Source organism: Panulirus ornatus, chromosome 1 (genome assembly GCF_036320965.1).
Source record: "Panulirus ornatus isolate Po-2019 chromosome 1, ASM3632096v1, whole genome shotgun sequence".
Taxonomy (NCBI): domain Eukaryota; kingdom Metazoa; phylum Arthropoda; class Malacostraca; order Decapoda; family Palinuridae; genus Panulirus; species Panulirus ornatus.
Genome location: NC_092224.1, coordinates 29,840,760 through 29,856,854, shown reverse-complemented (window position 1 = coordinate 29,856,854; position 16,095 = coordinate 29,840,760). Strand labels below are relative to the sequence as shown.

The 16,095-nt window shown below is 36.3% G+C and overlaps 1 protein-coding gene across 4 annotated transcripts in view; it reads left to right on the top strand.

Annotated features, from left to right (window-relative positions):
• The window catches only part of mtd (TLD domain-containing protein mustard), a 756,074-nt gene extending 740,208 nt beyond the window's left edge, over positions 1-15,866 (top strand). For all 4 annotated transcript variants that reach the window (XM_071696920.1, XM_071656180.1, XM_071656091.1 and 1 more), the window contains 3 exons: positions 496-651; positions 4,789-4,958; positions 8,852-15,866. In XM_071696920.1, the coding sequence (XP_071553021.1) occupies positions 496-651; positions 4,789-4,958; positions 8,852-8,987 (462 nt within the window). In that variant the 3' untranslated portion in view covers positions 8,988-15,866. The remainder of the gene's footprint in view (positions 1-495; positions 652-4,788; positions 4,959-8,851) is intronic.
• The last annotated feature ends 229 nt before the right edge of the window (positions 15,867-16,095 follow it).

The window sequence follows — 16,095 nt, the reverse complement described above, 5'->3', positions numbered from 1 at the left end:
GTGGACGTGTGTATGTACATGTGTATGGGGGGGGTTGGGCCATTTCTTTCGTCTGTTTCCTTGCGCTACCTCGCAAACGCGGGAGACAGCGACAAAGTATAAAAAAAAAAAAAATATATATATATATATATATATATATATATATATATATATATACACATACATATATATTATCCCTGGGGATAGGGGAGAAAGAATACTTCCCATGTATTCCCTACGTGTTGTACGAGGCGACTAAAAGGGGAGGGAATGGGGGGCTGGAAATCCTCCCTTCTTTTTTTTTTTTTTTTTTTTTTTTTTTTCTAAAAAAGAAGGAACAGAGAAGGGGGTCAGGTGAGGATATTCCCTCAAAGGCCCAGTCCTCTGTTCTTAACGCTACCTCGCTATCGCGGGAAATGGCAAATAGTATGAAAGAAAAAAAGATATATGTTTGGTGTACTCCTCATTTGTTAGTAGACTCATTTATATTTTTTTTTTCACATTATACTTATATAGAGTCTGTACAAGAAACTGCCTGCTCGAGCCCAAGGTTATGCGTGGAAATTAGTGTTCAGCACATCACAACATGGCTTCAGCTTGAACTCTTTGTACCGAAAGATGGGTGAAGTGGAGACTCCTATCATGCTTTTCATCCAGGATACCCACCAAAATGTAAGTTTTTTCTATTCATATTTATATTCTGTTATTATTTGTTATACTTTGTCCCTGTCTCCCGTATTAGTGAGGTAGCACAAGGAAACGTATGAAAGAATGGCCCAACCCACCCACATACACATACATATACATACACAGACACACGTTTATACACATGTACATATTCATACTTGCTGTCTTCATCCATTCCCGTCGCCACCCCACCACACATGAAATGGCACCCCCCCCTCCTCCTGTGTGTATGCGAGGTTGTGGTAGGAAAAGACAGCAAAGGCCACATTTGTTCACACTCAGTCTCTAGCTGTCATGTGTGATGCACCAAAACCACAGCTCCCTTTCCACATCCAGGCCCCACAAAACTTTCCATGGTTTACCCCAGACACTTCACATGCCCTGGTTCAATCCATTGACAGCACATAGACCCTGGTATACCACATCGTTCCAATTCACTCTTATTCCTTCCATGCCTTTCACCCTCCTGTATGTTCAGGCCCCGATCACTCAGTCTTTTTCACTCCATCTTTCCACCTCCAATTTGGTCTCCCACTTCTCTTCATTCCCTCCACCTCTGACACATATATCCTCTTTGTCAGTCTTTCCTCACTCCTTCTCTCCATGTGACCAAACCATTTCAGTACACCCTCTTCTGGTTTCTCAACCACACTCTTTTTATTACCAAACATCTCTCTTACTCTTTCATTACTTACTCGATAAAACCACTTCACACCACATATTGTCCTCATACATTTCATTTCCAACACATCCACTCTCCTCCGCACAACCCTATCTATAGCCCATGCCTCGCAACCATATAACATTGTTGGAACCACTTTTCCTTCAAACATACCCATTTTTGCTCTCTAAGATAACATTCTCGCCTTCCACACATTCTTCAACGCTCCCAAAACCTTCTCCCCCTCCCCCACCCTATGACTCGCTTCTGCTTCCAGGGTTCCATCCGCTGCTAAATCCACTCCCAGATATCTAAAATACTTCACTTCCAAAAGCTTACTTATTGATACCAAGTTATTTTTAATAACTTGTGGTCTAACCCCTACCTGATGAGTCCCTGTTTTTGTCACGAATTTAGTTAGAGTGATCGTATTTCTAGGATTAATTAATCACTTCATGTTCTTAAGATCTTTATGACATTTTTGCAATATTTATGTATATTAAAAAAGATATGTTAAAATGATGCCAGTTTCTTATGAATGCAGGAGTATTTTAGATGTATTATGATTGTATGGAAATGCACAATAATAGCAGTGCATGAGTTAATTGGGCAGAAATCATGAATTATTCTGTTAGATAGAACAAGATGACATATTATTTGCTTTTCAGCAAATAGTAAAGGGTTGATGAGAAAAAATATTCATATGGAGGAATGGGAATAGATATTGGGGAAAACTGAAGGTGATGAGGAAAGATAGCAAATGTTTGTGTAAGAAAAGTAGGTGTCGTTGAAGAGCTGTGTGTGTACTTGTGATTTGACTGTAATTTTTAGAGAACAGCTTTTCTCTTTATTGTAGCAAAGAGATATATGGGGTGTAAATAGACATTCCTTTTTTGTTATATTTAAAGTGTCACTCATTGAGTGATTGCCTTAATCATTGCTGAAATTAAGTATGTGAGCACTGTTGGAAAAAAAGTGAGTTGATTGTAGTGTTTTAAAGAAGATTCTTAACCTTTTCATCATACATTTTTTCTGAAAAGATAACTTCCCTGTATGTAAAAACGAAAACATCCAAGAAAATTTCCCAACAGAAGAAAATACCACAAAAAGCATTTTCCTTTCCTCCATATTGGTATGAGAGAGTGTTCCAGTGATGATTGGCAGGCCCGTGTTGCAGCATGGATGCTTATTTTCTATGTAATGTATGGTGATTTATGAGGCATGAATTCATGCATCCCAGCAAATATCCTTTAATAGTTTAAATATTTTTTATATTTGATACGCATTTTTTATGAATAGTACATGTATGTATGTAATGTCTCCATATGTGCATGTTTATGTGCATATGTGGGCATATATATATATATATATATATATATATATATATATATATATATATATATTTTTTTTTTTTTTTTTTTTTTTTTTTTTTTTTTTTTTGCCGCTGTCTCCCGCGTTTGCGAGGTAGCGCAAGGAAACAGACGAAAGAAATGGCCCAACCCACCCCCATACACATGTATATACATACGTCCACACACGCAAAATATACATACCTACACAGCTTTCCATGGTTTACCCCAGATGCTTCACATGCCCCGATTCAATCCACTGACATCACGTCAACCCCGGTATACCACATCGCTCCAATTCACTCTATTCCTTGCCCTCCTTTCACCCTCCTGCATGTTCAGGCCCCGATCACACAAAATCTTTTTCACTCCATCTTTCCACCTCCAATTTGGTCTCCCTCTTCTCCTCGTTCCCTCCACCTCCGACACATATATCCTCTTGGTCAATCTTTCCTCACTCATTCTCTCCATGTGCCCAAACCATTTCAAAACACCCTCTTCTGCTCTCTCAACCGCGCTCTTTTTATTTCCACACATCTCTCTTACCCTTACGTTACTTACTCGATCAAACCACCTCACACCACACATTGTCCTCAAACATCTCATTTCCAGCACATCCATCCTCCTGCGCACAACTCTATCCATAGCCCACGCCTCGCAACCATACAACATTGTTGGAACCACTATTCCTTCAAACATACCCATTTTTGCTTTCCGAGATAATGTTCTCGACTTCCACACATTCTTCAAGGCTCCCAGAATTTTCGCCCCCTCCCCCACCCTATGATCCACTTCCGCTTCCATGGTTCCATCCGCTGCCAGATCCACTCCCAGATATCTAAAACACTTCACTTCCTCCAGTTTTTCTCCATTCAAACTCACCTCCCAATTGACTTGACCCTCAACCCTACTGTACCTAATAACCTTGCTCTTATTCACATTTACTCTTAACTTTCTTCTTTCACACACTTTACCAAACTCAGTCACCAGCTTCTGCAGTTTCTCACATGAATCAGCCACCAGCGCTGTATCATCAGCGAACAACAACTGACTCACTTCCCAAGCTCTCTCATCCCCAACAGACTTCATACTTGCCCCTCTTTCCAGAACTCTTGCATTCACCTCCCTAAGAACCCCATCCATAAACATATACATATATATATGTGTATATGAATGGATGCGTCATTCTTTATCTGTTTCATGGTGCTACCTCACTGACGTGGGAAACAGTGATTATGTAAAATAGATAAATATATAAATAAATATTTACAGAGATAGAAATTCTTTACTGTAATTTTTGTGAAAAAGGTCATGAGTGCTTGGGGCCTGAGCATGCAGGAGGGTAAAAGGTGTGCATAGGACAGAGAATTAGTAAAATTTGGTATACCGGGGATGATGCCATGCAGTTAATGGACTAAACCAGGGCATATGAAATAGCCAGGGAAAACCACAAAAAGTGTCTGTGGTTTTGGTGCATTACATACGACATGGAGAATGGATGTGAGCAAATGAGGCCTTTTTCTTTGTTCCAGGCTCTTCCTCACTAATCTGGTAAGTATTATACAAGTATGAGAGAAGAAAGAAAAAGGTCATTAATATATATTTCAAAGTACACCCTTCTTGTTATTGTCGTCAAAAATATAAAATAGCACATGTGAAGTTGTTTCTAATCCTGTAAAATTGTTTGCAATAGTCATCCTGTATATCATGCATTGTGAAATGATTGTGTAGTTACACTTTCTTTGAGAGTATAGAGGTGGCTATGGAATCATATATCAGCTGGGAATTTAAACAAGTTGCGAAGGTTTAGACTCGTGATGGTGACAGTGCATTATACTACGTATAACTGAGGTAGTGGCATGGTGCAATAAAATGGTTGATCCGTCACTCTATATGTGTAGTTATCGGATGTATAGAAAGATCAGGAAAGTTTTTTACCTTATATAATTGATCATAGGCTCTTTGTTCATAAAGGTAGTGAGTGTTAACATATCAGTATAGTATTTCTGATCATTGATTTTAATATTTTCAAGATGAATGATGATAGTGCATAAGTGTTCTTTCAGTAAAAGATTTTCCTTTCAGATATTAAATTTAAACATTTTTTTTCAGGTCTTTGGTGCTGTGGTTTCTTGCTCCTTACATGTAAGTGAACTCTACTATGGTACTGGGGAGTCCTTCCTCTTCTCATTCCATCCAGAGTTCCAGGTGTTTCCTTGGACAGGAGAAAACACTTTCTTTGTCAAAGGCAACAATGAGTCTCTCATTGTTGGAGGTGGCGAGTAAGTTCTCAGACTTTTTAAGTTTTTTATGATTAAAGCTTTTCAGGTTTCAGATGAATTACAGAACATCATAGATTTCTGTACTGTACTTTCACACTTGATTAAAGTAAAATTGTACATGTGTACTTGAACCCCCTCCCCTCTCTCTCTCTCTCTCTCTCTCTGACACATCGTTAAATGTGCCTGAGTGTTTGGTCGAGGTGCTATACAAAGTCAGAGAGTCCTGGAGAGAAGAGGTGGTGAAAGCCTTGTGTAAGACGAAATGTGGCAAGGTGGCAGGAGTGGATGGCATTACAGTTAAATTGATAAAGAAAAGGGGTGACTCTATTGCTGATCGGTTGGTAAGGATTTTCATTGGTATGTATGGGTCATGGTAAGGTGCCCGAGGATTGGTGGAGTGCATGCATAGTGCCATTGTCTAAAGGCAAAGGGGATAAAGGTGAGTGTTCAGACTACAGAAGTCTTGAGTTTTTTTTTTTAGTATACCTGTTAAGTTGTATGGGAGAGAATTGATTTAGAGCAGAGGTTCCCAAACCTGGGGTACATAGGGGTCTGAGAGTATAACCATGGTGTATGCTGCTGTACATTGTACACCATGAGTAATATAGAACATAAGCAATATAGAGCACCCTCATTACAAATCAACTGATGAGGAGAGCATCCAACTAGGCAAGCTCTCCTCCCTTTTTCTTTCATGTTACAAAGTTACATATATGTAGCACTTCAAAATTAATTTTTTGGAGTACATGGAAACCTGTCAGAATGCCCAAGGGGTACAGAGGAACAAAAAGGTTGGAAACCCCTGATTTAGAGGGTAAAGGCACTTATAGAGCATCAGATTTATGGGAGCAGTATGGTTTCAGAAGTGGTAAAGGGTGTGTGGATCAGGGAGGTACATGCAAGAGTCTTGAATAGAGAGAGAAATATGCAGTCTTTTGGGGATGAAAGGGCCTGGGAAGTGATTCAGGTGTTGTTTGCTGATGATACAGCACTGGTGGTAGATTCAAGTGAGAAAATGCAAAAGTTAGTGATCAAGTTTGGAAGAGAGTGTGAGTTTGAATGGAGAAAAATTGGAAAAGTGAAGTGCTTTAGATATCTAAGGGTGTACATGGCAGTGAATGCAACCATAGAAGTGGATGAACCAATAGGGGGCAAGATTGTGTATTTACAGCGGATTTACAAGAAGTGAAAAATAGATACAGAATATTAGGAGAGTGGTCACAGCGGTCAGGAACATGCGTAGTTTGCACAGATGCTCCTCGACTTACGATGGGGTTATGTTCCAATAAACCTGTCGTAAGTAGAAAATACATTTGAGGAGGCAGGAGAAAGATGAACATTTTGTAAACATGATGGGATGCAAAAACACAAAACAAAAAATGAAAAAAAACACTGGGAACATAGTACACTGAAGAGTAACAGTTGTTTACACTTGTGATCCTGTGGCTGACTGGAAGCCACGGTTACTGCACATATCATGAGAGTATTGTACCCCATATCAGTGGCCCAGGAGAAAGTCAAAATTCCACATTCCAAGTCAGGTTTTTACTGAATGTGTATTGCTATCGCACCATCTTAAAGTTGAAAAATTGTCAAACCATTATAAGTTGGGATCATCTGTATTGTTGATTGTTCAGTCAGGCTGTTCTACTCATGTATCACCCAGGACGAGGAACCAGAGGACTGACACAGTATTTATATGGTGCCCATGTGTGAAAGCAAAGGGAACAAAAGTAAGCATTCACAGTATAATGGAATAAGCCTTTTAAGTACACCTGGTAAGTTGTATGGTAGAGTGATGTTTGAGAGGTTGATGACATGCACAACATATGATTGTGGAACAATATGGTCTTAGTAGAGGTAGAGTTTATGTTGCCACATGTTTGCTGTGAAGAATATGCTTGAAAAATACCTAGAGAAAGAGTTATTTGTGTGGAGCATTCATGGATATGGAGAAAGTAAATTATAGGATTGATAAGGATGCCATAAGTAAGATTTTCTGGATATATGAGATGAATGGAATGCAAGTATGCAAGGAGAAGGATGAGTGGTTTTCAGTGAAGATGGATCACCATATAGAAAGTATGATGTTACTGTGACAGTTTGTGTTTATGGACAGAGCAAGGGGTGGGTCTGCAGTATGCAGAGTTTGGGTTGACACATCTTTGGTGTTGCACTCCAGAGAGAAACACTAGAAGCTGTTGACAGAGCTTGGGAGTGCATGTAAAACAAGGAAGTTGAAAGTTAATTTGAACAAGGTAAGATAATGCAATTGGGAGGACCTAAAGGAAGTAAATTACTGTAGGCTACAGGGAATGAATGTTGCATTGGATGGAACCATAGATAGTTGAAGTGAGTCTTAGGAAGAGGGGTTTAAAGTCTTGGGTATGTGGAGTGCATGGAAGAAGGGTTCATGATCTGCAAAGGTAAAAATGGGTGTGCTTAAAGGTAGTGTCATACCCACAATTTTTTATCGATACAATTCATAGGCACTGAATGTAAAGGAAAATAGGAGGATCCGTGTGATTGAAATGAAATATCTTGGGATGATATAATGCAGCATGATGCTTGATGATCATGTGAAATACATCATCATCAGGGAGGGGTATGGTAGTGAGTATAGTCCAAATGAGAGAGAGCTGTTGAAGGATAATTGAAGTGATTTAGGCATTACACAATGTAATTTGAAATGTAACAGACCATTAGGTGCTTTTGAGGCTCTTTATAGTGGAAGATATCAGAAACTCACAGATTCATGTGGTAAAAATTAATGGGTATGCAGATGATTCAAAGTGAACCTGCAAACTGTGACTGAGGAGGCATAAATAATGTAAGTCAATACTGTTGAAGAAAAAATGCTTCTTATTCAAGGTAAAACACTTGTCCAAGAGTTTGTATCCATTACTACAAGTGAAATCAGTTGAATCAAGTCTAAAGTAACTTGTTATATCAAGATTATCAAAGCCTCTGATAATGTGAATACTTGTATTAGATCTCTTTTTAACCCTTGTTTTTCGAAGTTGAACAGATTCAAGTCATATAGTTGGCTTGCATAGGATGTCTTTCCCAGCCCAAGCATGATCCTGGAAGCTTAACACTGCATTCTCTCCATTCTATCTATTTCTGTTTTTGGTAAGGTGACCAAAAGTTAAAAGAGTACTCTTGATGGGAGCAAAGCAGTGAATTGTAAAGAGTAAGGATGATTTCCCTAGATGTAAATTTGAAGGCCCAGCAAATAAATCCAAGAAGCTCTTTTTTTCACTGCTTCTGTGCACTGCTTACTTGGTTGTAGGTCACCAGAGATTATGCCCAAGTCTTTTTCCTCTAACTTTTGCAGTTCAACAAAATTTGTACTGTAGCATGCTTTTTTGTTTTTACCACCAACATGTAAATCTTTACAACCTATGAGACCAGCCCATCAGTATCTCATTGTCAGTTTGAGGGTAAGTGAAAGGACATAGAAAGAGACAGAAAGAGAATCTTTGTTTCAAAAGTGCAAGGAGTAGGGAGAGAGAAAGACCTTGTAAAAAATGGATGGATGAAATAAAGGAGAGTGGCTTGTAAGGGCTTGATCAGTTTGTTGGGTCCGTGCATTACCTTGTTAGGATGAATTAGAGCAGTTTGATATATGGGAGAGATGACATGCTGGTAATTGGTTGAACCAGGAAATATGGAGCAGTCAGAATAAACTATGGAGTAGTATGGCAACCCTGGCTGTGAATAGTAGGCTCAGGTTTTGGTACATTGTGCTTAACAGATTGAACCTGAATTTATGTTGATCAGACTGTTTATATTCTGTTCCTGATGCTACCTTGTGAAGACTGGAAAGGCATCAAGACCGTTTATCTTTGCTTTTTCAAATATATGCTTACTAATTTGTATGTAATTTTCAGTGGTAACTTTGGCCTCTGGTTAGATGGGGATCTTTACCAAGGAAGGACACAGTCTTGCAAGACTTTCGATAACCCACAGCTGACTGACACTGAAGATTTCATCATCAAGTCTGTAGAATGCTGGTGCTTTGAGTGAGATCCATACACAGTTTGCCAGTGGTTTTAAAATGTGATTCCAGTGCCCCAAGCCCTGAGTGGCAATTTGCTTGCAGCAAGACCCTAAGCCTGGCGCTGTGGGAGCAGGAACCCGCCATGTGGTAGGAGGTTGTGCTGCAGCTCATCATGTGGTAATTTGGAAAATGTTGATTGCCAATGTTTGTGGAGGGATTATGCAAGAGTTATATCAGTGAAGTTTTGAAAGTTATATATTTTCTTCTCCAAAAATAGCTTTCCCTTCAAAAAAATGGATTATTTAAAGATACTTTAGTAAAGTTATTACTCTGGTTTGCTTGGATAGTCTTTTATTCCATTCCATTTTATCTTACTGATGTAAGTTCTTATGCATTTGTTTATATTTCTAGCAAATATTGTTTTATCACTAATCACTAAAATGTTTTGAGATTGCATGATAATTGTGGAAGTTTTAGTATCTTGGGGCTTGTCTCATCTTTTGGATATCTTTATCATACTTTATACTAGATTTTGACTTATAACTGAATCTCTTATTATTTTGTTTATTAAAGGTAAGCTCTTTGCTTTAAGAGGAACAACATGTTTTATGTACCAGATATGGAAAGAAGATTAGAGATGAACAGTTCGGTCAAGCTAATAGAATTCTTATTTCTCATGCTTGCTAGCAATTGAACACATCACTTAAGTTTCATTTGTTTTGTGTAGACCCATGTCATGCCTTTTCTTTTTTAGGAAATTATCATTGTTAACTTATGAGTTGGTCAGTGTTAATGTAATAAGATGAAACATTTGTATCTGATGCGGACTTGTTTACTTATTGCATATGTTCATAAAATTTACCAAGCTTCCTCTCCTTTTTTGTTGGGTAATGTTTTCCCTATTAACTTTTGTTTTCATTACATGGGACCTGATGTAAGGAGGAGTGATATATACCACCCCCTGAGAGCATACATGAAGATGTTCTCCAATCTGGAACTTCCACAAAACATTATTTGATGCTGATGCTTTGCTGTTTCCAAGCATAGAGTCTGATGAATGATGCTGTCAGCTAATTTAAGCCTTAGATAGTGCTTTAAAAAGGCAAATTTTAGAAAATTAAGCCTTATAGTGATCCCATGCTGAAGATTTGATATCAGTCTTTGCTGTAATAGGGTAAGCAGCAAAAGTTGGACATAGTACTATGTATGACATGGAATAGTTTTCAGCTGGTATATGGTAGTCAGGCTGTTTTCAAAATGGATTGATGATTAGTTTGTTGCTCAATGAGAACAATCTTGAAGTGGGAAATAATTTTGAAGTGTAGGAATATGAGCTGTAGGTGATGTAACAATGGAAGATCAGAGTTTACGATTGAAATATAGTGACAGAAACTTTACGAATGGCAACAGGTGAATTTCAGCATCTTAGCAAGAGATGGAAAATGTAAGAGCTTCAAGTAAAGATACTGAGTATTTTTCCATTCTGAATACAGGTGTACTGAACTTTGCCATTTGGTAGTCAAATGTAATTGGTGACACTAATCATAATGTTACCCTACCATGTTGTTGTGGTAGTACTGGACTGAGCCTAATTTTTGTGAAGTAGGTAAGGTAAAGGTTGGGAAATGGGAATTTAGACCATCCTTCTAATATATCATTTTACCTTTGCAGTCTTTATTTGATAAGTATCAACTCTTAGTCACTGGGGACTGATATGTGGAAAGTATAGAGTGCTCGGTTTTGATGCCATTGCTATTATGCACATATGGTTAAGATCCATCTTCACGTTTGATGGATGTTATTTTATAGCCATGGTATATGATGAGAGGAAGTAGGAGCCTTGTTAAACTTGTTTTGAGCAAAGAATGAAAAAGGAAATCCATACTGACTAAACAGAAAGACATAAGGAATAAAGGATAAATGATCATCTTTGTTCTATGTGTCTGTAATTGTGAACTTCATGTACATAAGATCATGCCATCACAAAAAGGTATGTACCTACTAAAGGCCATCATACTACCACACACCTGTGCTTTATTCTTTTGTCCATACTCTGTAAACCCTTGCTTCGGTAGCTCAGCTATCTTCTTTGTGTCACATTTCATTTCTGTCTTTACGTTTTTTGTAAAGCTCACTCACCTACATTCTACTTTTCAGTTAATTGTATATTGACATGAACACATTATTACCTTGTCTTTTACCCTCCATGCACCATTAAGTTCTGTAACTTCCAGTAATTCTTAGAATCATTTTTACTCTTTATGATCTTGTTTACAGTGAATTATTTAAGTCCTATCTGTATCAGGATGTAACCAATGGGTCTTAAAAGTAGATAGTCTGTGATGTTAGTGCAGTTGAAAGCACTCCCAAAGTCAGTCATCATTTTGTAAATGATGACTTTTGCTTGAAATTTTAGCCAGTAGCACTCATATTCATAAATATATTATCACCTTCCAGAAAGCTATTGATAACCTCATTTGATAAAGGCTTTAATTGTGGCTGTAACTGATTCAAGGTGTTCCACACTAGAAGACAACTGAAGCAAGTAGAACTAGATTGCTTTAACAGATGCCATATGATGGAAAACTTTTATTTCACATTCATTTTATCTTAACAGTAAAATCTGATTTTATTACAATGGTTTTTGGAAAAAAAAAAATTAGTTAATCCTAACTTATCTATTTGGTATTTGACATGGATGGAGTCATAAGACATTCTTGAAAGGTAAGGTGTATTCATTGTGTACTTCATGTGGGTCCTTCATTATGATGCTCTAATAATGTTTGCCAGTTATATGAAAAAGTACATAAAGAGTTGCTTCTATCTTGAGATAGTGACATTGTTAAAATTAAGATAATTTTGTTTTGTGTAGTTGTTTTAGGCCCCATATTGACCTTTCATGCCATGTAGAGAAGATTCATTTTGATTTTTTTTTCATACTACATGGTTAGATTACAAGTAGCCTTACAAAGTTATAATAGTAAGTATTAATTTTTTTTTTATCCCTGATTGCTTTTTGCCTTTGTGAGGGATTGTCAGGAACAAATGAGCAGTTTGCACAAAGCCACTCTTTAGCTGTCATGTATAATGTCCTGAAACCAGAGCCTGCCACCTACAGCCATCTGAAACCAGAGCCTGCCACCTACAGCCAAGGTCCATAGAGCATTCTTTGGTTTGCCCCATTAACAGCACATTGCCTCCCATAAACCACATTGATACATACTCAGCTTTCCCTCTCCCAAAAATATGACATTTACTAAACATGTACTTAATGACTAGATTTGGCAAATGCTAAACAATGGCCATCCCAACATAGTGCCAATTTCTATCTTTCTAGACATGCATCCATCTGAAACTACACTACCCTGGCACATATGAGTAATACTTTCTCATTTGTGTCCTATACACCTTTTGTCTGCTATAAAAAACCACAAACACTGATTCAACATATCACAGGACCCTTCATGCCAAAGATAAAACTTCAATTTTAAAGACACTAAATGCTTACTCCCTTATAGCCTGCAAGCGCCTCACACAGACAAACTTACCACACTTTTTGACCTTGCTAGGACAGGAAAGTAAGTAATTGCACTGTCATCTATATTCCATGAATATTTATTGCTGAAATTTATGTGATTTCAGTACTTTGGCATACAGCTTTAAATTGTGCTTCAGAAGGTATGATAAAAGTAGCTTACAGCACAATCTGGAAAGAGCACTAATTTAACAGTTATCTGTGGATTTATTGTGCTAGGTTAATGGCAGTCTGTAAATCATGGTTTCCATTTTATTCCCCTTCATCCACAGTGTAGTATATAAAAGGATTTCCAGTGTCATCTTTGCTCTTATGTATGGTTAAGTTTGGCTTTGAAATTACCGTTTTCTCTGTTAAGGTTATATAATGTCTTTAAAGGATGATTATAGCATAAAGTTGGTCTGCCAGATCTAGTTAATTTTTGATATTGTAATTCATGTGTTTATTTATAGCAGTGTTACCCTGTCTTTGGTAGCTCTTTGCTGTGCTTTTCTTTCATTGCATAAGAAATCTAGCATTCTGTATTGTGCATATTATGCTTCTTTCCACATTCAGGTCTTTTTTTTTATTTTGAATGATGATTTGATATTGATATTGCACATTAAAGAACGAAAGTTATGATAAGATGTGTTTTTGTTGTCTTGTTCCTGGGTATATCTTTCTATTCATGACTGGTAGTATTCCATATCTTTGTATTTCACTGTTTATAGGACTTTTGGTTACATGGAATGGATGTTGATGGTTTTGCATCAACTTACTGTTGCTTTTTGCTCATAAGTGCTTGTTGAATATTTAAGGTGTGACATGATATAAATATTTGAGTGTAGAAAAGTTTGAGACACTGACCAGATAAAGGTTGTTAGATAATGATATACAAAGTATAGAGTAATAAATGTTCTATTTTGGTAGATTTGTTGTTCTTGTGAATATATTGTGTAATTAGTAAACTATGCTATAATCTTTGTAAGCAGAAAACATTGCAAGAAATGTATGGCAACACCAGCAGATTTTAGCTAGAAAGTGTATCAGTAAAGTTTCATTTAATTTACAGTATATTCAGAATATTTGATTGTGTTCAGTAATGTTCTTCATTATAGATTTAGTGAGTTTTGCTTTTGCTTTAGATAAGAAAGATCCCTTATTAATGCATACATGGTGGGTTTGAACCATGGCTAGGCCACATATTGATTTTTATATTGGTATGTATTTAGTGATGAAAATCAAATGAAATGTGGTACTGTTTATAGAAATAGGCAACAGAAACTCTGCTTACAGTGTTGTGATGTCAGTAAAACTATATTAGTTTTACTAGACAGATTTGTATCCTCTCCTGTGTTTCGTGCTGTACATGCTAACCCTTTTGCAGCTGTTCCATTATTTTATATAAAGAAGTCATGATAAAACACTTTAAAAAAATTTGTTATGGCTTTTAAATTTTAGTACCTTGATGAAAGATGCTTAAACTTCAAGCTTTGTTGTTTTTTATTTGTGCTGGTGTTTACTGTTTAAAAGGACTCAAAAACGGCAATAGTAGTGCTTATGAGGCTTATTTGGGGAATTCCCTTCAGTTACCAATGGACTTGCAGAAGTGAACTGAAAAATCCAGATTAGTTATTATTGCAAGTATGCAAATCCAGTCAGTTGGAAAGAATTGCAACATCCCACCCTTCATAAAGCAGGATTTTATATTTAAAACCATCATGAATGATTGTTTCCATTTACGAAGGATGAACTTTACATGTCATAGTTTAGTTGTGACAAAATTGCCAAGTTTGACTGAAAATATTATTGTTAACATGACCTCAGAATGGTAAGCAATATAAAAGTTACATTATACTATTTTTTCTCTGTGTTATGCAAGATGGATGAGAAATGTGTACATATTGTGTAGGTTGTAAAGTTGACAATGTAAGAATGTGGTAGGGATGCTAATGATACACAGTTTAGTAATATTTACAATGCAAATTAGTCATTATAAGAGAAATCAACTGTAGAACTTGTGTTTCAACTGACCATAAGGTGTCATGGATAAACACAATTGCATAAACAAGCGATACAACTTAACTCTGTGGCTTGTGCTGATATCTCAGGCAGAATTTGCACTTGTGCAAACATTAACTCCCATTTACTCGTATTAACTAAAAGTTTCAGGTGAGGTGGATTTCTCCATTTGAACCAGGTGCTTGTGAAATAACTATTGGTTATACCTATGAGCATTAAAAAGTAATCCCACCTATTTAGCTTTTCTTGTACTTTATTTGCATTCTTTTAGTTATTGTGATTATATATATATATATATATATATATATATATATATATATATATATATATATATATATAATACAGATCCCTGTATATAGTTTGAAATAAAGTATATATTGCAAGGTGTTTGGGATTATTCCTACTGCATGCTTTGGGATACATCAGAGCTTCCTTTATAAGTTGAAGATTTATATTAAATTTTCACTCATGTAATTATTTCCTTACATGTACTCCATGTGAGGCATTATCAGTTGCTAGATTTTAACATAATGAAGTTGGTAAAAGCACATTTTCATAGGAATGATATATCAGAGAATATGGAGGTGTTTCTTTTATCTTGATTTTAGAATGAATGTAAGCATTCATTTGATACCAGTAGTTTGCAGTTAGTTCATCCAAACATGCATTATTCTGGCTTAAGTTGAATTTTAACCTAGGAGAGGGATGAGACAAAAGTCATGTAGAAAAGCTTTGAAACTTTTTTCTCCGCTGTAATGCTTTGTTTTCACCCATACTTTTCCTCAGACTATTAAAAAAATGTTTCACGTGGTTTGGTATTCATCATTGCTCTCACCAAGTTTTACTATTTCTCTTGTTTATTTTTGAATTGATCGCATATAAAGTTTTCCCTCTGCTGTATCCCATGCAATTTAGGAAATGTATGACTACAAGTGAACCATATTTACATCGTGTATTCAATCTCATTTCCTCCTTATTTTTTGAAGAAAAATGAGCTTAATCATGAATGAGTATGTGTGAATGTTGTTTACATATATACAAATATATAGGTATGATACACATTTGTGTGTACATATGCATATATTTGTATGTGGTTTTATTCAATCACATTTTAAGAATAAAAGACCACATAAAGGGTATAGGATTTTAAGGAAAACTAAATTGCAGTAGCATTATGTGTTCATAAAGTTATCTTGCAAGTTGAAAGGGTATCCTCTATTGTAGCAACTGTATAATGATAGTATAGTCAGCAAGTATAATATATATAAATATATATATATGAATGTAGCTATATATGTATACATTTGTAAATAGAGAAAGTTACTGTGTGGATGTCAATGTTTGTATGAATAAAGCTAATCAACTTATATCATTTGTATATGTTTCCAGTTTTTAGACTGACATGATTCATTGAGCTTTTTACACATCACATTTTATTCGTCTTTTCCATTTTATATTACTTTAAATATTTTACTCTAACCGAATGCCTAGAGACAAATCTGTGTTACCTTGTTTTTCCAAATATTTTACTCTTCCTGAATACCTAAAGACCACAAGTTAAAACAATCGTTTCGTCATGTTCTTATATCCCTAGAATG